Below are 21,606 nucleotides of genomic sequence, written 5' to 3'. Positions count from 1 at the left end.
TCTCTTCATTCAGTCCGGGCCAGGCTCCCTGACTGACGGATAGTCAGCGGATCTCACGGTTATTATTATTATTATTATTATTATTATGGAACGGGGTTATGTGTCCCGTCACAAACGTACAAACGGTGTGTGGAAATATCTCAACTTCTTATTCTTCTGCTGAATGATCATTTCATTTTGGATTTCATCTTCAAGAAAACAGATTTTTTTGGGAAGTTTGAACCAACTGGCGCTCTTTTGATTTTTCTTCTAACGTGCGTAGGAATGTAAGCTAACTTTTCCAACTTTTATCTAATGGATACAGAGGTTTACATACGTTTTTTTTGTGTGATTTTTGAGGGTCTTTCTTTTGAGGTGGAAGTGGACTAACGTTATTCCATCTATAGACTCGGACAAGTTTTCATCACCTTACGTTAGCTAGCGGCGAAGAATGTTTTTTTCTGGTCATCTCAACTGTTCCAGTAGTTTTGTTGTGTTTACGTGAATTTTGAAGAAAAAAAAAATGATTTCGGAGGAGAGAAGCAGCCACGTAAATAAACAAGCCCTGAACTTCCCAGTGGGTTTACTGATACGCTCTCCAAAGAAGCGACTGGCCAAACTGGGGAGGAAACCCAGCAATGGATCTGTCCAGTAAGTCTTACCTCGAACACCCCCTCTTTAGCATGTATAAGCACTATATAAACATGAACACATGGCCTAAAGTGTAAACTAAGGTACATTATTCGTCAGCAATTAGCTAGCTAGGCATTTAACTTCTCCCATGAAGACATTATTATCCTAAAATTCCTCCTGTAAGTCAGCCATAAGCATTGGAATGTAACCTAAGTAACGTTACAGTTACTCAAGTAGCTACTGCACTTAAGTACAATTTTGAGTTACTTTAGTTGAGTATTTCCATTTTATGCTACTTTCTACATTTTTGAGGTAAATATTTATTCCATTTTTTACTCGACTACATTTATCTGGCACTTTTAGTTACTTCACTACAAAATATAAATCAACGAATACATTATGATATATTATTTTAGGTTAGGCTGCCCATAAAGTAATTAAAATGAGCTCCACCTTGACCAGCTGCAACATGAAAGTGATGAACACATGAATGCATCAATAATTATGATCCAATAATATAACACCATTCTGAATAATGAGTACTTCTACTTAGGTATATTTTGATGCTAATACCGTTGTATTTTTACTTACAGCAACTCATCCATTATCAGTTGTATACATTATACATATTTTTTTTACCACTTTTAATGTAATTTAAGATTGAAAGTCGCTGTCATGATATGCACCATGAATCTCTCATTCATCTCTCGTTTATCTCTATTGTGAGATACATTACCATGTTTTGTAGAAATTATACATATAAATGAAAAACAACTGGAAAAAGTAACTTATTTCTGTGTCTGTCTGTGTTTGTGATGATGATCACATTGGAGGTTACCTTTCTATTTACCCATACATCACTGTGTACAGACACACACACTATGAAAGAGTTTGATTTGTCTGGATATTTAAAAAAAAGCCACGTATGCAGAATGGCTGATTATTCCATTATTCATATTTAAGGCTTGCCACTTAACAGTGTTCGTTATCTTCTCTGTTCCCTCTCAGGTCCAATAACTCGGACATCACCGTCCGCTCCACAGAGAGTGTCGGTGTCCGGCAGCCGGCCAAGAGCAAAATCCGCCGCCACAACAACAGGCTTTCAACTGTTTTTAACCACAGCCCAAACAGTGGACGCCGCAGCCAGGCGTTGGGCAGCGGGTGCCTGGCTGCTGACCCCCAGGCTGCAGACGACCCGGCAGAGCTGTCCAGTCAAATGTCTGTCCCTGGCATCCTGAAGATTTTTGGCAGCGACATCTGTCAGGGGACCAACTATAAGAGCGTGCTGGCCACCACACAGTCCAGTGCAAAGGAGCTGGTGAAGGAGGCCTTGGAGAGGTGAGGGGTTTCATTAAACTGGCTCATAATTTATCTGAGATGTTAGCCACACAATATCTTACAGCCTCAGATGTTTCGCTTCAGGATCAATTTATTTTCCCTTCAATTTTTGCACTATATTTAATATTTAATATTTGCACATATCTTATCTTTGTTATATATTTTATTTGTATGTATGTCAAGCACAGTACAGCAGGGGCGACAAAGCATGAACTTGAAAACTTGAGCTTGGAGATTTAAGTCTGGAAAAACTCTTATCAGATACTGACTGGATCAATCAATGATGTAATATTACTCACAACCTCATAAATCTCATGAACCAATCCATGCACACAACTTAACTTGTTAATATGGGAATTGTTAAAGCCACAATTTAATTCCAACGTTTAAATTTTATGAACTTAATGATTAATCAGTCAATCATAAATGATTAATCAGTTAATCAAAAACAAAACTTAGAGGCTAGCCATTCTGAAGCTGTACTTTGAGCTAAATGCTAACGGCAACATGCTCAAATGCTGGTGTTAAGCAGGTACAATGTTTACCATGTTCACCATCTTAGTTTAGCCGGTTAGCATGGTAACATTGGCACCAATCACCAAAGTTTTTACAATTTATCCTGAGGGGAACATGAATGTGTACCAAATTTCATATCAAACAATGTTATAGTTGTTGAGATATTTCAGTCTAGACCAAAGTGGTGGACTGACCACTAACAACTAACCACTAGCATGGTTAAAAAAATACAGTATGGCCTCCAGGTTGTCAATAGTTAAATTTGGCCGAAAAGGAGTTGGTTAATTTAAGAGAGTTTAGCATTCCCCCCCCCCCCCCCCCCCCCCCCCCCCCCCTGGCCATCTTGTCTAAATGTCTACCTTTGTTGTTCAGGTACTGCCTGGAGAAAGAAGACGCCAACGACTACGTTCTCTGCGATGTGATCGGCAAGACGGGCGCAGACAACCAGTGGAAGAGGGAGTGTTTCCGGGTGGTGGGAGACAACGAGAAGCCCCTCATGCTGCAGTCACTTTGGAAACCCAAGGAAGGCTTCTCCAGGCGTTTTGAAATCCAGCTGAGAGCGAGCGTTGAAGAGCAAAGCTTAAAGGACAGAGACACAGTCACAGCAGGTACACACGTCGGCTAACACCTTCATACCTTCAGCTTATGTCCCTCGTCTTCTCCAGAGATCAAAGATTGTGCCTGCTCTTCTTAAAATGCACACATCTCACCATTTTCAGTACAACTCAGCGACCCTTACATCCTTACGCCTGGGTAATCAATCACTCAGTCTCTGTTGTGGTGGCATGGGGAGCCTTTATTCTTGTCTCTTATTGCAGGCTAACAGCCTTCATTGTCCAGCTTATCACCAGCTAGAGCATGGGAGATGGCAGGCAGAGAGGTCAGAAGGAAACAAAAGCTGCAGTGAGGGATAGAGGAGGTCAGCACAGCCCCACTCTTATCTGTGTTGTATTGCAAGTGCCCATTAGGGCTCTGTGAAACATCGAGGATCCGGGCAGCTCTTCCCGCTGGGCCTGTAGCTGCCAGAAAGTGGCCACTCACTGCTGTGTTATTCCTTCTATTATGGGCTCACTTCCTGCTCACTGGGGACTATACAGCCCTGTTGACTTTGGCATTTTGTTGTGGTTCTCTCTGCTTTAGACCAAGATACTGGCTTTCTAATCAGTATTAATCTTGGTACGACGATGTACGATGATGTGTTGGCAATTCCTCCTGATCGCAGCTTCGTAAAAATGAGATAAAACCTTAAAATGTTATTTCTGTAGCATGTTTTTCTTCATTAAACGATCAGTTAGTTAGAGTTAACTTTGCATTTAAACTTGGTGTAGAGTGATGTACCTGCTGATAACACCCAGTATAAGCACAGTTGATACAGGACTCACTGGCAGATGACTGTTAGTGTTTCATGTTTCTGTTTCAAGTTGTTTTTTTGTCCGTTGGTTTGTTGGTTTGTTTGTCTGTCAGCAGTATTACAGAAAACTACTGGCCCGATTTTCATGAAACCTGGTGGAAGGGTGTAGCATGGGCCAAGAAGGAACCCATTAAAGTTGGGGGGAGATTCAAATCATGCTGCAGATACACAAATTATTTTTCACTTTCGTTAGTGCTCATATTATGCTCATTTTCAGGTTCATAATTGTATTTAGAGGTTATATCAGAATAGGTTTACATGGTTTAATTTTCAAAAAACACCATATATTTGTCATACTGCACATTGCTGCAGCTCCTCTTTTCACCCTGTGTGTTGAGCTCTCTGTTTTAGCTACAGAGTGAGGCATCTCACTTCTATTCCATCTTTGTTGGGAGTCGCACATGCGCAGTAGCTAGGTAAGGACTACTAGCCAGTCAGAAGCAGAGTATGAGGGCGTGCCACGCTAGCAGCTAGGCGAGGATTATAACGTGTGTTACAAAGTGATCACGTTTGTCACGGAAGTAAAGGCTGGACTACAATAGAGCTGTTTGGAGCAGTTTGTGAACAGTGTTTTCTGTTGGAGATGGTAAGTCCCTTTGGGGTGGACTTTGGGCTTTTTTACTTTGTAAACCTATAACATTCACACAAAAAAGATATACAGTATAACACAATAAAGGTAAGGGAAAAAGCCAAAAAGCACTTTAACATTCCGAGATAGGGCCTTTCTGCTGCATTCATGTGGTGTTGGAATAATAAAAATAGGTTCCTGACTGGCAAAATGTAAGCAGAGGAAGGCATTTTTTAGTGTATAAACACCTAATGTATTCCAGTGGTTTTTAAATAGGTGGTATGGCTAAATTAAAATCCATACCTTAATCCATACCAAAACAGAAGTGTAAAAACAACAATTAACTGTTTTACTGGGAGTTACATTTGCAGGACTTTTTCTTGGCTCTGAGCAGTTGCTAGCCATTCAGTGCATACACCAGGAGGTGACTGTGCCTGGCCAGGAAATAGTCTGGCACATAACGCCCATAGAACGGCAAAATGTCAAAGATATAACATGTTATAAGTGAGCTCTAGAGGTGCTGGTAGGTGATATTTGTTACCATACGGATATACTGCGTAATTTGTCTTTATGCTATGCTAAGTTAAGCTAACTGACTTCATATTTACTGTACAGATATGTAAGTGCTATCAATCATATTATCTAACTCTCATAATAAAGCAAATATTTCTCAAAATGTCAAACTTTTCCTTTAAATGAATTCCATTGGTCTGTGTTTTGGTGAATAAGTTTTAGGGTTGTAATTGTCTTAATTCTGTAAGAAAGGGTTTATCACCATCAGAAAAATGAAATTCAAGAGCAGATATTGACAACTTGTAGTTTATGTCATAACAATGTGCCTTAAATATCCATATTGGTCAATATCAGTCAAATCCTAGTTCTCTCACTGACCGGGGGAAACTGCCCTTTACCTCTACAGTGTGAGCGTTTCAGGCACTGAGCCCGGTCTCTCACCCTGGCGCTGAACAATGTGGAAAACACCCACTTCCACAGCTGATAAGAGCTGCAGAGCTGCCGGTGTGAAGCCGGGGCTCGGTGGACATTCCTCTGTGCTTAATGGCTCCAAATGAGCTGAATAGTGTTTGTATTACGTCAGGCCGACAGAGCGGCTGTTAGTATCAGATAGAGGTGGTCACATCTCACTTTCCCCGCACATTTCCTTTCTTTCCTCCTGGTTATGTTTTATTTGATTTGGTGCCAGTGCAGTGAAAAGTAATGTTGGAGTCTGTTCGATTGAGCAGAGTGATTTCAGGGGGGATTTTGGTCATTGTTATTTGTTTTGGTTAGGCATTTAGCTAAATAGGTTTCACTTTAAAATCACCATTGTGTCTAATTGTTGCTCTTTTCTGTTCTTCTGCTTCTGTTTTTGGAAATTGATGTTAGATATTAAGGTTAATGTGAATCTGTGTGTCTGTATCTTCCAAACTTCATGTCTGATCTTTTTAGTAACATAAATTACAAGATACTAATTATGATTAATTAGAAGTGCGTTTTGTTATCTATTATTTCCAACATTTAAGTTATTTCTTGATCGATTATCACAATCTTTATCATAAGTAAAATTAACTCTAGTCGCAAAACTTAAAGTATGGGAAAAACAAACATAATCTGGCCAGTAGTTATAATGGAAATCCACAGAAATCTTTTTAAATGTATATTTTGACTACATCTATAAATGGTCTTTCTAATCCTGTGAGTATTTTTGCTCTGCTCTTTCCAGACATCAGTTGTGCATTGTATTATCATGAACCTGCAACAGTTTGTTTTTCATATTGTAAATCGTATCATGTACAGTTTAGGTTTAACACGCTGTCTTCTTGTCGATCCAGGCATCAATGCTCAGGCTCGTAAGCTTCAGAAGAGCCGCTCCAGAGTGACCTCGCTGTTTGTGGACAGCAGCGGGGAGGATGTGGACGGACTCGGCATCTGGAGGAGTCTGAGTGAGATGGATCTGTCTGCGATGGGGAAGGAGGCCAGCCGGGCCCAACAGAGCGCGCACAGAGAGGATCCAGAGGCCGAGGCTGACAAGGAGGTCCTGCGACTGGGCATGGAGAAGGAGGAGACGGAGAGCAGCGACGACAACACCACCCAGTACTCCATTCACCCACCCTTTGACTTCCCGTACTTCCTGCTTCTGCAGGGCTACAGCCACAGACAGGTGAGTGAGGGATGGAGGGAGGGAGGGAGGGAAGTGTTGCAGATTATCTATTAGCTAATGTGATAATGAAACATTTTAAACATTCAAGTCAAGTCAATTTGATTACTGTAGTATAGGGCTGAGCAATATATCAATATTATATTGATATCGTAATATGTGACTAGATATCGTTTTAGATTTTGGATATCGTTATATGGTAAGTGTTGTCTTTTCCTGGTTTTAAAGGCTACATTACAGTAAAGTGATGCAATTTTCTAAACTTACCAGACTGTTCTAGCTGTTCTATCATTTGCCTTTAACCACTTAGTCATTATATCCACATTATTGATGATTATTTATCAAAACTCTTTGTGTAAATATTTTGTGAAAGCACCAATTGTCAACCCTACAACATCGTTGCAATATCGACATCAAGGTATTTGGTCAATAATATCTGATTTTCTCCATATCGCCCAGCCCTACTGTAATAACAAAGTTTGATTGCACAAAACACACAGCACGTTTAATAAACGGTTTCTCTGATCTATCTACTGTACGTATAGATTAAATTGTTGTGGTGTAGAAGGTCATGGAAGCCGTCACAAGATCCTTGAGAGTCTCCTGGCAGTGTGTTGGCAGACAGAGGCCAACACAAGCTTATGAGAGACAACGTGATGTTGACAGGTACAGGCTTGGATTGAACGTCTTACGCTAAGAACCTCAAGGAGAAAATCCCAGAGTCAGAGAGTCAGGTGGCTACGAGAGGCCGGAGAGGAAGGAAACACTGTGGATTTGGCTCTTGGAGTACGGAGGTGTGTTGTAGGCTCAGAGGGGAAACAGGAGTGACCTCCACACAGGACGAGCTGTCTGTCACCATGTCCCAGTGAAAGGACAAAGTGTTCACCATTCAGTTAAAAGGAAACCTGCTGAGGACATTTAAAAACCAGAAGATAACCCTGATTAAAGACACACTGTAGAGGAGGCTAATCTACACAGAAGCTATTCTTAGTGTATATAAACAAAAACTCAGAGAGAGACTGTAAACTGTATGTGCTGTAATCCACATACCAGTATACCTGATCTAGGTTTCAAACTATCAATTTAAAAAAAAAAATCAGCTCCACTGTTGATGTGTGATGGCGTTTGAATCACGGCTCATTTTTTTCACAGTTCCTGAGAGTCAGGCTGTGGTTGTTTAGCCCGGCCCTATCCCCAGGAACATGACGCTCTTTCTCACGATGTTGTTTCCCCCCCCGCTGGGGGAGATCTGCTGACTGTGCAGGAAGAGCTGCAGCAGGACTAGCCTGACTCTGCAACAATAGGTCAACCCAAAGCAAAGGAACTTGTGGGGTCTGTGGTATATCAGTCGTCTAGCTAACAGAAACTGAGAGCTTTTATGTAGCCATTTAGAACTTTTAAAGTTTATCATTAAAACTGTGTCTTCACAACTAACTGAACACAATTAGAGAATACATTTTTCAAATTTTCCACAGCTCTAGCAGATACATTGTTTTATTTGACCAACAGTCCAAAACTCAAAGATCATCAGTCTACTATCATACATGACAAAGAAAAGCACGACATCCTCATACATCAGAAACTAGAACTAGAAAATGTCTGGCATTTTTGCTTAAAAAATAACAAAAACAATAAATAAATTATCAAAATATTTGCCTCGTAATTTTCTGTCAACAGACTTATCGGTGAATCATTGAATCGTTGCGGCTCTAAACCAAATAACACGTTTTAGTACTTGTATGCAGAATATTTGACCTTTTTTCATGTCATGCTAGCTAGCTAACACCAGCAATAAGAGCACTTTAAAAGTCTTTATTTTATTTAAAAAATCATCTTTAAATAACTAATAGATAAAATAAGAGAATACAATTCTTGAAGTGTGACAGCTACTGTATAACAAGCATTAGACACATTGACTGTATGTACACTCAGTGGCCACTTTATTAGGTACAATCTGTTGCAATTCAATACAACAGCTCAGCCATAAATTGTACCTTTATGAAGTTTACAGCATAATATATATATATGATTATATGTTTATTATTGAGGTCGTAGTTAAAGGTGTTGTTGTACTGGAGAGGTGTTTCTCATTTTTTTGTCCTCCCTTTTTACATATACAATTATAACAAAATACTTAACATTATAGGCATTAAAACAGTATTGGATTGCATTAGATTGTGCAGATGTACCTAATAAAATGGACACTAAGTATATAAACTAGACTTTTGCTTAAGTAGCAATTGATCTGTTTTCAGACTATGAAACTTCTCAAACCTTTTGTATGTAGGAGATAGGCTAACACACGATGTGTAAACACTAGCTCCACATTGCTTGCCACAGGCCTCGATTCAGACTGTAACCAGCACAGAAGATACTGTATCATCTCACGACTAACAGTCTTTTTGTGGTGACCATGAGGTCACGGACATCACCGACGTCTCACTCATAAGCCCTTCTTTTCCTGTCTCCCCTCCCGCTGCCAGTGCAAGCTGATCATGCTGCTGTTTACTGCTGGCTCATTTCCAAAATGTTAAACAAGAATCCCGTCCTACATGTCGACTTACACTGGGAAACAGGTTTCCAATCAAGAGTTTGAGAATAAACAGAGAGCTGATGCGTGAACCGAAAACAAATCAGCAACTATGTTGATAATCGATCGAATCGTTTGTCAACTTCCAGCAACATTTGATGGTTTTAGCTCCTTCAGTGTGAGAATCTCTTGCTTTTTCTTGTCTTATCTTAGACTAAAAGAAATATTGCACGCTTTGGTTGGTTGGACAAAACAAGCTATTTGACGATGTTACTTGGACATTTAGTTATATATATTCTCTAAGATTTTATAGACCAAATGATTCATTCTTAAGTCATTTTTTCAAGCACAAGTGCCAAAGAGTAGTAGTGCAGTAGTTCCAGCTTTTCCGTTTTTTTGGATTTGCTGTGTTACTTTGTCTCATATGATGGTAAACCGAATATCTTTGGGTTTTGGACTATTGATCGGAAAAAAAAAATAAAACATTTAAAGAAGAAAAATAGGATATGTGACGTGCACTAATGTCTCATGTGTTATAAAACCAAACAATGAATGGATTATAAATGGCAGATTAATTGATAATAAAAAGCGTTGTTAGATGCCGCACTAAATAAAACTTTTTTTTGCAGGATTTTGTCATCTACCTGATGAGTGGGACCACCACCATCTTTGGCTGCTGCAGGGAGCACTGTAACGGAGAAGACGAGGAGAGGTTAAAGGTGGACATCCTTCTCTTTGCTCCGGATGTGTTGCCTCAACACTGCTGTGTCAGACGCCTGGACTCCTCCACAGGGGAGCACAGAAAGACCTTGACAATGCTGAAGCCCCTTCACGGTGCTCCTGTGACCAGAAATGGTTTCCTCCTTAAAGAGGAGGTGGAACTGAACCCAGGGGACTTGGTGGGCTTGGGAAAACACTACCTGTTCATGTTTAAGGATCCTACCAGCACATCAGGATCCCTCCAGACCCCTCTGTGGATGACCACACTCTGCCCGAACTTGGATACAAAGACATCATCCTCTTGTTTATCATGTGGCTCCTCTGTTACCATCAAAAAGCTCAAGAGGAAGCCTTTACCACCTATTTGGAGGGACCTGGAGGGCACAGAGGCCTTGGTAATATATGAGCTGGAGCAGGAGGAGAGGGTCCTGCAGGAGGTTTTGGATATGTTGGACCCCAGTGGAAGTGAGCCAAAGCTGACGCCTGCTTTCCTGCTGAGCCTCTGCATTCAGCACTCAGCCGCCACGTTCGAGCTGACACACTTCAGACAGCTGCTGCTCCGGATAGCCAGCCAGATCCAGCTCGTTATGTGGGTAAGGATGAAACTCCCACTTCAGATAATTGACCTTTTGTGCCAGAGAATCTTGGATGTGTCTATTCAGCACTTTATTCCCCTGAGTGTGAAGAAGAATGTAAAGTAATCAAATGTGCCATCAGGGTCATATTTAATGTACATAAGATGGTTGAGGTTTGCTGGTAAGCCGTGCATGAAATGGATATTTTCTTCATGTGTTCCCCCTCTTAGGAGAAGACAAAGGAACTTGCAGCCATCCAAACAGAAATGTGAGTATAAGTGTTTTCAGAATGCCCCAGAAATACATGACAATGAGCTGCCACAGAGAGAGGAGCAGCAGCTGCTGCCTGTGATGATATACGACACCTCAAGTTTTACTGTCTGAATAAAAGAGGAGTTCAAGTCTGATTTTACAACTATTTGCTCCTCCAGAAAACAATGAGGTTTTTTTAAATGCAGGTTGTGCAAAGAGAGAATTTCCCACCGTCTCTTCTCTAAGTAAGTAGAAGCAGCTGAGAGTTTTCTCATGAGCACAGAGTCTACTTCCTTTACCTAGCAAGTGTCACCAGATTACACTTTGTCTGTCTCAGCGGGTGAGCAGAGTTATCAAAGTATAAAAAACTTAATTGACCTTTAATAGAAGTGAATGGGAGACAGAGTGACTATTCAAGGGACATAACTGTAATGTGACTGTACCTTTAGAAGGAAGTGTAAGATGTCCATTGAAGATCCATTATTTTGTCATTAAATTTATAAACAAATGCCCATCCAAAACTTTGCACAACACGGTATTCAATTTACAATTATATAGAAGAAACTGACGCAGCAAACTATGTTCAGATTGCAAGCAAAAGTGGCCCAAATCTGATTTTTTTTGGGGTCAAGTGACCAGGTCAGACTTCTTCAGAAGTAGTGGGAACACTCAAATCTTGCCCAGATCAGATTTTTTCAAATCAGATTTAGACCACTTCCATACGTGGTCCTGAATCAGACCCAGGTCTGATTTTTTTCAGTGCGGCCGCAGTGTGAACAACCAAGGCGGATTTGATGCGACTTTTACGTCAATCTACATCAACATTTTTCACAATTATGTGCCGGCGGGAGTTAGCCCTAGACACAGACAGTAAAATTAAAAACTTGACTAGGCCTACAAAATGGAGAACAGTGATGGGGCAAGTCAATGGAGGGAGAGTGAGGTGTTAGACCTAATTAGTGTATGGGGAGATACTTCAATTCAATCAAAACTAGAAGGATCATAGCGTAACCACTCCGTTTTTCAAAAAAAATAGCAAACGAAATGTCTCTCTTTCTCTTCATTCTTCTCCTCCTCAGCACCTTCTCATTAATGTTACGGCTGCCATTACACACACATTTTGAAATTAAAGCAAAAATGCTTACTTCCTCCATAACCTCCCTAACTTTAGTGCAACAGCGTGCTGTCTCTGATGTCATTGTTATTGTTCTTTTGCGCATGCGGGTCAGTTCGAAAATCGGATCTGAGCAAAAAATCTGAATTAAGCATTAAGACTTGCGGTGTGAACGTAGAAGCTGGAAACGTTTGATAAATGTGACTGAAACAATTGACTGATCATCAAAATTGTTGTTGATTAACTTTCAGTTGATTAAGTAATTGATTAATCACCTAATCAATCCAGCTAACAGAAGAGTAGTCCTTTTTCACCGCAGACTTTTTGACTTGTTATTGTCGGAAAAGCATTACACATTAACAATGGCTTGATACAGTAAGGAGGCATGGAAAGTTGCTGTAACTCTGATTGACTGCATATAAACTTTTTGCTGATTTGCAGAAATGTTAGGGGAAGTTCAAACCAGATTAACTCGAGGATAAACAGAGTCCACTTTTGTAGTTTTTTTTTTCCAATTCTGAAGTCAGACTTAAGAATCGGATCAAATTGGTCATGTCTGTGAAGTGTAAAAAAGACGTTCAAGATTTTTCTATATGTTTGCAGTATACAGTCAAGCTCTGACTTTTTTATACCTGGTGCTTTATACCCCGTTTACACGTACATGGTTATTTTGAAAAACGGAGCCATTTCCCTTCGTTTGTGCCCTTTGTTTACACGCAAACAGAGAATTCGCCTCTGAAAACGAGTCTTTATAAAACCTCCGGCCAGAGTGGAGATTTTGGAAAACTGGGTTTGCATGTTTGCATGTAAACTGAGACAAACGGAAGTTTAGGCAGCCGAGAGAGAGAAAGAGGAAGTGATTTGTTACTGTTGTTGCTATTTTCGGGATTCTGATTGGCTAACGTGGGCTTGAGCTTCTCGTTACACTGTAACCTACAGGTTTGGCATGCGCTTGACGGCATTGACGGCATATATACACGGGTACATGTAAACAAACACTTTTCTGAAAACTGACTGCTGTGCACGATGTTATTTTTGAAAACGGAGAGGTTGAAATGTCCGTTTATGAAAATAGCCGGCCACGTGTAAACGTAGCATTAAACTAATTTCTGTGTTTTTATGTCAGGAGCTCCAGTGACGGGCAGCCCGAGCATGTTCAGTTGCTCAGCATGGAGGAGCTGATCCCAGGTCTGCAGCCTTTGGTGCTGTGGATGGCCAACTCCATCGAACTGCTGCACTTCATCCAGCATGAAGTCCCTCAGCTGCTGCCCTGGAGGCAGAGCCAGGAGGATGAAGGTGCACACTGCGAGGCCTTTGAACTAAACAATTATTTGTTTGTTATTGCTTGTTGATCATTATTTTTTTTATTTATTTTTATTTAGCTGTTACAGTGTGTTGTATGTGTTTTAAAAATGTATGCCTTGTGTTGTCAGGTCTGTTGGACTCTGAGATGTCCTCCACTCGCACAGCCTGTGAGGAAGCCATGACAGTCCTGGAGGAAGTCATCATGTTCACCTTCCAGCAGTCTGTCTACTATCTAACAAAGGTTGGCTGCCACCCATTGATATACTATGCCTTTAACACACAGCACATACACACTCATAGTGACATCAGCATGTTTCACATCCTTTTGACCTGTAAAATCTTGATGGCCGGTCACATGTGATGCAGGAAATTGGACTGTGTAAACACCATATTCTGTTTTCATTGAGTATATTCCAGAAAGAAAACACAATAACAGAATGGAAACACCAACGTTGTCTGGCACTCTCAGTCAGGAAAAGCCTGTGAGATAGTGAGCTTGTCTTTTCCACTGAGTGGAATATAAACAAAAGACAATCTTGTCTCCCAAGGTTACACTGGTTACACTGGTTTGTTGAAGAATAAAACCAGAATGTCTGATTTGGTGAGAACCACTGTACTGTTTGAACATCGGAAGGCCTTTTTTTTAGTCTTGCAGTTGCATTGATGAATTGTTGAAAGTTAAGTCATGTCAAATTTATTTATGGAGCACATTCAAAAACAAAAAGATCAAAGCTTTACAGAGAAATTGAATTTAAACATAAATAAATAGGTAATTGTAAACAGACAAAATGAAAATAATTTTTTGTCACAGTCTGGCATGAGCAAGTTGCCTGTATTAGCCCTCATGTTGTCCTTGGGTCAAATTTGACCCGTTTTCAAAGTTTTTTAATAGTAGAAAATATGGGATGTCGAAATAAGCACCGAAAATGTAAAAAAATAAAAAATAAAAAAACAGGACAAAAAGTTGGGAAAAGCAACAAAAAAACCCGTCTAAAATACTGGAGAAAACAAGCGCCCAAAACGTTGAAAAAGTGACAAAACGTTGGAAAAAGGCGACAAAACATCAGATAAAGCGATATCAATTTTGAAAAAAGGGACTCAAACATTAGAAAAAGCGGCTAAAACCTTGAGATAGGGACAACAAAAGTATTTGTTTTCATGGTTGACAGGAAGACAACACAAGGGTGCTCATACTCAGCTACTACTCAGTCTCAGTGATCAAGAGGATTTTCTGTTTTGGGTTTTCTGTTTTTTTTTTTGTCTTGTGTTTGCCTTTCCCGCCCATGCCCATCTACACACCTGCAAAGAATTAGCCTCGTTAGTCGTTCTCTGTTCCCAGAGTTTTCTCCAGCCAATCAGCTCCTGTTTGTCTGCCTAATCACATCATTTCCCTCACCTGAGCTTCTCTGCCCAGCTCTCCAGCTGCACTAAATCCCCTCGTCAGATTAGTTTGTATTTTTTTCAATTCAGTCTTTGTTGGATTTAAAAGTGGTGATGAAGGGGGGGGTCTGACAGAGAAGATACACTGGGAGCAACAAAGAAAAGAAAGCTCAAACACTGGACACAACATTTGGATTTTGACTGGGATCTTGGAATAGTGAAGAGTAAATTATCTGAGTAATCTGGATGTGGAAATTGGACTGAGATTAGAGATGTAGGCTTGTGCCAAAATGTTACTGGTAATCAATGAAGGAAGGCCAGTACCAGGCCGATGTGGTCTATCTTCTTGGTACCAGTGAGGAGTCTCGCTGCTGCATTTTGAACCAGCTGTAGGCCAGCTAGGGAATAAAAGCATGTAAGACAGTCTTCAGGTTTCCAAAAAAAGAAAATATCTTATTTACTTTAATTACCTAAAGTTGAAAAAGCTACTGCCAAAGACAAAAAATATATATATTTCTGGCATTCATACAAATATTTGAAGACAGAAATATGATATGATAAGGATAAGGACCTTTTTCTTATCCTCATTCAGTTGGAGCAAATTGTTTGCCATCTAGCATTTGACAGATAGGGTCTAAGATGGATCCTTGGAGTACACCACAGGAGACACAAATAGTTTATACAAATGTAATACCTTAAAAACTTAAATTCGGACGCACACTTGACACAATGCATCTTAGTGTGGGTCTGGATTTGCTTTGTCAGCTCTCAACTCTCCTGTTTTACAGCCCCACAGGACACTCCCAGACTAGATTTATGTGACTTCCCCATGTTAAAGATGCTTATTAAAGGTTGTCTGGTTCATACAGAATCCAGTTGACATCACAGCAGCAGAGGCTGTAGATAGATAGACATTTATTGATCCTTTCGGAAATTCATCTTGCACCATACAGCTCATCAGACAGACAGACAACAGACCACAGACAACAACAGGACCACTAAACCCCCCCCCCCCCCCCCGCACAACAACAATACACAACACCAAATATCTTTACATTATAAAATAGTAAAGTGCAGTGTCATTAGCACCAGTGGGCTATCAATAGTAAGGTGCAACATCATCAGTGACATTTTAATATTATACCAAAGTGCAGTATTATCACACAGAAAGGATCAAGTTATTTTCTCTAACTTATTCTTATTATTTCTTATTAAACACCACCACCCTGCACAGTGACTGTTTGAGGAAGGGATGGAAGGAAGCAGGAACAGTCTGTTCATACCAATGAATTCTGAGACATATTTCAACAGCCTGTACTGAAAAAAGAGACCTCTTACTGTACAGTTTATTTTCTTCAGTTTAAAAGAAACTTTGCTGAGGAGTTTCTTTTATGTGGCTATTTCAGTGGCAGTTTTTCAGTTTGCCGTTGCGTTTAATTGTCAAATTTTGAGGCTTGTTAATCGAGCAGTTCCAGCTTTGTTTACTACAGTAACATGCATTCGAATGTCTGTCTTAATTAGACAATGTATTCTTTATGTATGTTGTGTTGGCTGGTAACAATTTTTCTGGTGGAGAGAAAAAGAGGATCTGTTTCCTGCAGAGGAAGACAAACTGTCATCAGAGAAACACCCAACTGGGGAAAAGAAGGGAGGCGGTGAAAACTGTCTTTCTGTTGATTTCCTGTGAAATATGACTCAACGGCCATAACTTACAGACATCACTTCATCACTTCTTCTTTTTTTTCTGGCTAAGTCTTTTTAGAAATAGAATATGGATTAAACTTTTTCCAAAGGGCATTCATGCAGCTGTTAAATACATCACAAGAACGTGCCCATCCAGACGTTTCAAACACTTAACAGTGTAATTTTCCTTAACCATCTTCTGTCTACTTGCTGTCAATTTCCATGATAACCGATAAGCACCTGCAGATTTGCTGTTGACCCGTTGTCTCAGGCATGCAGGGTCATCGTCGCCTTAATGGCCTCTTTTAGTTTGTCTGCGGTCATTGTGTGTGTGTGTGTGTGTGTGTGTGTGTGTGTGTGTGTGTGTGTGTGTGTGTATGTCATGCCAATGGCAGAACTGTGTCAGAAGAAGAAGTAGTGATAAGAGCCCGATCTGTGTGAGAACTGACAATGACGTGGCGTTAATAAAATAAAACAGCTTGCAAGACGATTCTGCAGTGTTTACATAACTGTCTTGCTCCTCCTGTTATTTATTTATATTTGAGTGAAACTGCAAACTTGACCTTTTTTAGATTCAAGTGTAATTGGAGGCCAAACACACATTTTAAAAGGTACCAGGATGTTATATCATAATACTCTGAGTTCTTTTTTACGCCTCTGCACCGGCAACAGCCATGGCCGGAGGCAGAACTCCTATGCTAACTATGCCAACATTTAACACAAATGTCTAATACGATAAAATGATGACATTTTATATCCAAAAGGTAAAAAAATAACTTTTCTGTGACATCTGCCATCACTGTTCTGGCCATTATTCAACAACCTAACTCAGGAACAGAAAGGGAGACATTTGGCTGGTGGTGATAGAATAGATCTTCTGTGGTGCTGGGTTGAACATGTGTGTGAAGCATCCAAGTTTTGCCAAAAAATACCCTTAATACCTTTTTTTATTACATTGCTTCAAAGTCTTCACTAGATATATTATATGAGTCTGGACAGACATGGATGTAAACTACATCTTGACTAGTTGGCACCATCCTCATTTTAGTTTGGCAGTTTTGGTATCTAAAATGACTCAAATTGTAGTGCAACTGTTGGATAGTGTTTTAAATTTCCTTCAGCTGGCCTTTTGTGTTGTGCTTTCCTGCAGAGTTTCCTGAACGCTCTGTGAATGCCTTTCTCTCTCTGAGTCATTATGTTCTGTACTAAAAAAGAAAAGACAGAAAAAGATTATTTTCCTGCTAACGTTATTGCACTGTACTTCATATAATCAGCAATCATGTGAAGAAGAAGGAAATTGATGTGCATGTTGTAGTTTATGTGCTTCAATGATACTCATCAGCCGTACCACTGCTTGACTCCCATGGTGCATTAGCAGTGGTTATCCAGCACATTGTACAGCGTGCAGTGCAACATCCAGCTGGTCTAAACAGCAGAGATGTTAACTCTTTCTCCACAGAGTATGTATTCAGCCTTGCCTGGTCTGCTGGATGGGAACCCGTTCTCAGAGGGCGGTCAGCTGCGAGTGCCTGATGGGCTCGCCAGCATCCTGGAGGTGCTGAAGGAAGCGCTGAAGCTTCTCACAGCCTTCCAGGTCCATCCAGACATCTCGTTACAACTCTGTGCCTACCTGTTCTTCTTCATCAACGCATCGCTGTTCAACGCCCTCATGGAGAGAGGTGAGACTTCAGCTCACTTTCCGGCATTAAGAAACCTGTTTAACCGGTTTAAACTTTTGTTTTAGCAATTGCTTTGTTCGGACTGAATTAGCTTCACAACTATTGGATGGATTGTCACGTCATTCATGTTTCCTATTTGATGCCTCATACTGACTCTGGTGATCCTCTGACTTTTTACTCTAGCACCACTTAGAGGTTCACATTTGCAGTTTTAAGTGAATTGTGTTGACAAGTATTGGATTGATTGCCATGGCATTTGGTTCAGACAATCATGTTCCTCTCATGAGGAACTGTAATAACTTTGGTGATAAAGGACAACATTTATATTTGTCTGATGTTGGCTTATGACCAAATACCTGCAAAACCTCTTTCTGTTTAGTGCTAATTTGCAAATGCTAGCATGGTGAACATGGAAAACATACCTGCTAAACATCAGCATTGTCATTATGATTGTGAGCATGTTTGAATGCTAATGTTAGCAATTAGCATGAGTACAACCTTGCACAGCTGCTAGCATGTCAGTGGACTAATTGTTAATATAGAAAAAAAAATGCACACCAAGGGCTGTCATGATGTGCTGATCACTGGAATTAGATTTGAAAGTAAGTAAAAAGTGATGCAACCTTGAAAATCAACAATCATTTTGATTTTGAAGAAGACCTGAGGGCCGAAACATCATCAAAATAAATAGAGAAATGCATATGGAGCCAGAAATATCAACTAAATTTCTTGCCTATATTCTTACACAATTTAATTACAAAAAGACATTAATTAATTAATTAATTAATTAATCGTTTCACCCAGAGTTTGTTTTAAATCCCTATGAACATTTTAGATTGAAAGCATTAAAAATTTAGAGCATTTAAGCATTTCTGTAACCAGGCTAATAGCATTAATACTACTACTGCTATTCTTATTTTATTACATGCCTGTACTGCTACTGAATGTAAAAATGTAAAAACTATCTTTGTCAAGCATTGATTAGGTTGCACATGAATATCATTCTGTAATTTCTGACTGATTTGTTTCAGGATCTGTTGCTGGGTTCTACCAGTGGTCCCGAGGTGTTCAGATCCGGGCCAACCTGGACCTGCTGATGGACTGGATCCAGAGCATCGGTCTGGGCGATCTGGCCAGCGAGTTCTTCCAGAAGCTTTCTGCTGCTGTCAATCTGCTGGCCACACCCAAAGAAACCCTCCTGCAGGTCAGAGGACATCTGTTTCTCCTTTCCTGTTTGTCTCTCCGTGGGCGGGTGTAGCCTCGAGAGTCGAGTCATGTTAACGTCAGCATGAATGTTTTTGTTGCCTTAAAGGTGTTAGTACAACATTAGTTATGTATGAGGTGCAAGACGTTTCACTTAACCCTTCCCACTGCAGAAATGTAACTCCTACTCTTTTCTACAGCATCTTATTGTTGCCAAACATTGTGACTAATTATGCCATAAAGTCTGTGGAAGCATGTTTTTGGTTTACAGTTATAGTAGCGCTGATGCACTTGATATCCCACGGTGCCATTCACATTGAACAGATATGAGGAAATGGCCTGCAGGAACAAAGTAAATACACTAAAATGATCAACTCATGACATCATGGTGTAAACAAAGGCTTGGCCATCACTTATGTCACTTAAAATCCTATGGACCTGAGTATATCCTGTTAGCCAGAGTATTTATGTAATACATTATCAGTTTAAAGCCTACTTATTTTGACGTAAAACAATTGGAAACATTTGGCCAAGAGCACAAATTACATTTTAATGTTCAAAGACACAGATACACATTAGAGTAAAGGCATTTTAAAGTTTCAGTTTATGCTCAGGAATAACGTACTGTATCCCTCAAACAATGCTGTACATCACTAGAACAACAACTTTATATCTGCTTTCACTTGTGTTTAGTCTTTGCTGTGCAGTTGTAGCTTGCCAACTTAACATTCAATCCCTCCTTAAGCACACCGTTCTCTAGTTACTCATTCAAATCTTGTTTACACTTTGTACCGCATAAGGAAGCTAAGCTCTTACTTGGCTGGTTAATAAACACATAAAGAGAAACTGACACGTACAGTTAGCCAGGTATGACATATAAGGAACAATAGGTCGCACAAAAGTACAAACCTTTTCCTCATTCACAGGTCTGTTGCACTTGAAAATATGATGTTTTTGTGGTGAAGCGTGCTGCTGTTGATTGTGTACTTTATAGAAAAGGCAGCTTATATGTACTGTATAAAAGCCCAATTTATCTAATGTAATTCTTTGTGAGATCATTACTTCTTGGGTTAAATTAATGTGCGACATAACTTGTTAAACTACTTAGTTATTTATGTTAGGTACGTCACAGATTTGAAAACCAATCGCTGTCTAATATGCAAAAGCTGTCAGCCACTGCCACTTACAAACGAACAACATAAACATATAAAAGACACTAACTACACTTACTCTTCTGATACATCTGCTAGTCACCGATTTTGGTGCACAACAGACTCTTCATCTGAGTCTGCGTTTGAATAGTCTGGCCTACCAGATGTACAGTGCTGAGATAAAGCCTGAGATGCGCTGGATGTCCCTCCCCTTTCGCTGTCTCCGCTATCTGTTTTGCAAGGGCAACGCCGCTGAATCCGGGGCTTAGCGCTGCCCAGGACGGTTGTGATTGGTTTAGTCAATCTTGTTTGAAGAAATACAAACAAGCCAGAGCAGCGGTGGTGGGCGGCGCGAGGCCAGGTTTCTCAATGAGGGAGAAAGATGTGCTTCCAGCCCATTTTCAAAGTTTGTTTTACTTTTTATGTAAGCAGAGTATTTTACTTCAAAATGTGTCTGGAGCTGGGTTGATGGATAAGACTGTATAAGTGAAGCTTAAACATCTCAATCTTCCCCTGGTGGCTGGCTGCAGTATAGGTCATAAATCCCGCCCACTCCATGTTGAGGGATGGATAGTCTCGCATTGCCAGACCTTCCTCCACAGCGCTGCGGAGGAGGGTCTGGCTAGTCCACATAGCAATCCGGGATGGGAGAAAAATGTGCTCTGGTTTATTGGCATTTCTTTAAACTAATCACAATCGTCTTGGGCGGCGCTAAGCCCCAGACACAATGATGGTGCCTCTGCAAAATAGCCTTGGGAAGAAACTTGTTTTGGTGGAACGTGTATGTTCAAAAGTTCTTTTAGTCGTGCAACAGAAAACTCAGATTGGACAGATAGTCTAGCTAGCTGTCTGGATTTACCCTGCAGAGATCTGAGGAGCAGTTAACCATAGTCCTCATAAATCCACCAGAGTTTAGAATGCCAACACAAAGAAAGCGGAAGGTGACGGACATCCGGCCTAAAAGGGAAGAGGGACATCCAGTGGAATTTCCGGTGGCACCTGAACAATCCCAGAAGTGGAACATCATCGATATAGACTAGCGGATGGGACATGGGCCAAACTAAAAAATCAAGAAACACATCATACATTTTCCCCATAGATGGTTTCTGTCCTTTTAGGTTGTTCTGATCACGCTGATGTTTGTTCAAGTGCTCATTTTTCTGATCAGGTTGGTCACTTCAGCACTATTTTGGCATCACTTTTGTACAGTGGGAGAAAGTGAAGATGCGTCGTCCATCTTTATATACAGTCTATGGTCTGGAGGGAGACTTTAAGATATTCGAGCTGACCACAGAACTAATTTTAAATTGATATGACCCTGCTCTGTATTAGTGGGAGTAGGGGTGCACAATATATCGACTCAACATCGTTATCGCGATATCACGTTGCGCGATATTATACCGAAAGTCTCGCG

General features: G+C 40.3%; 1 protein-coding gene across 4 annotated transcripts in view; it reads left to right on the top strand.

Moving 5' to 3' along the window:
• Positions 1–21,606, top strand: part of si:ch73-281f12.4 (RA_Radil_like and Myo5p-like_CBD_Rasip1 domain-containing protein) — a 35,094-nt gene continuing 13,488 nt past the window's right edge. For 3 of the 4 annotated variants that reach the window (XR_004896216.1, XM_031318864.2, XM_031318863.2), the window contains exons 1-10: positions 1–630; positions 1,621–1,950; positions 2,839–3,074; positions 6,275–6,603; positions 9,760–10,443; positions 10,656–10,693; positions 12,918–13,087; positions 13,225–13,337; positions 17,619–17,838; positions 18,870–19,042. Coding sequence is in view for 3 of the 4 variants with exons in the window: in XM_031318864.2 (XP_031174724.1) it covers positions 503–630; positions 1,621–1,950; positions 2,839–3,074; positions 6,275–6,603; positions 9,760–10,443; positions 10,656–10,693; positions 12,918–13,087; positions 13,225–13,337; positions 17,619–17,838; positions 18,870–19,042 (2,421 nt within the window). In the remaining variant the exon portion in view is untranslated. The remainder of the gene's footprint in view (positions 631–1,620; positions 1,951–2,838; positions 3,075–6,274; positions 6,604–9,759; positions 10,444–10,655; positions 10,694–12,917; positions 13,088–13,224; positions 13,338–17,618; positions 17,839–18,869; positions 19,043–21,606) is intronic. The other variant, XM_031318865.2, reaches the window with a different exon arrangement.

The sequence above is a fragment of the Sander lucioperca genome, chromosome 21 (genome assembly GCF_008315115.2).
Source record: "Sander lucioperca isolate FBNREF2018 chromosome 21, SLUC_FBN_1.2, whole genome shotgun sequence".
In the NCBI taxonomy this organism is placed as follows: Eukaryota; Metazoa; Chordata; class Actinopteri; order Perciformes; family Percidae; genus Sander; species Sander lucioperca.
Note: the sequence above shows the minus strand (reverse complement) of the source record. Positions and strands in the feature narration are given on the sequence as shown.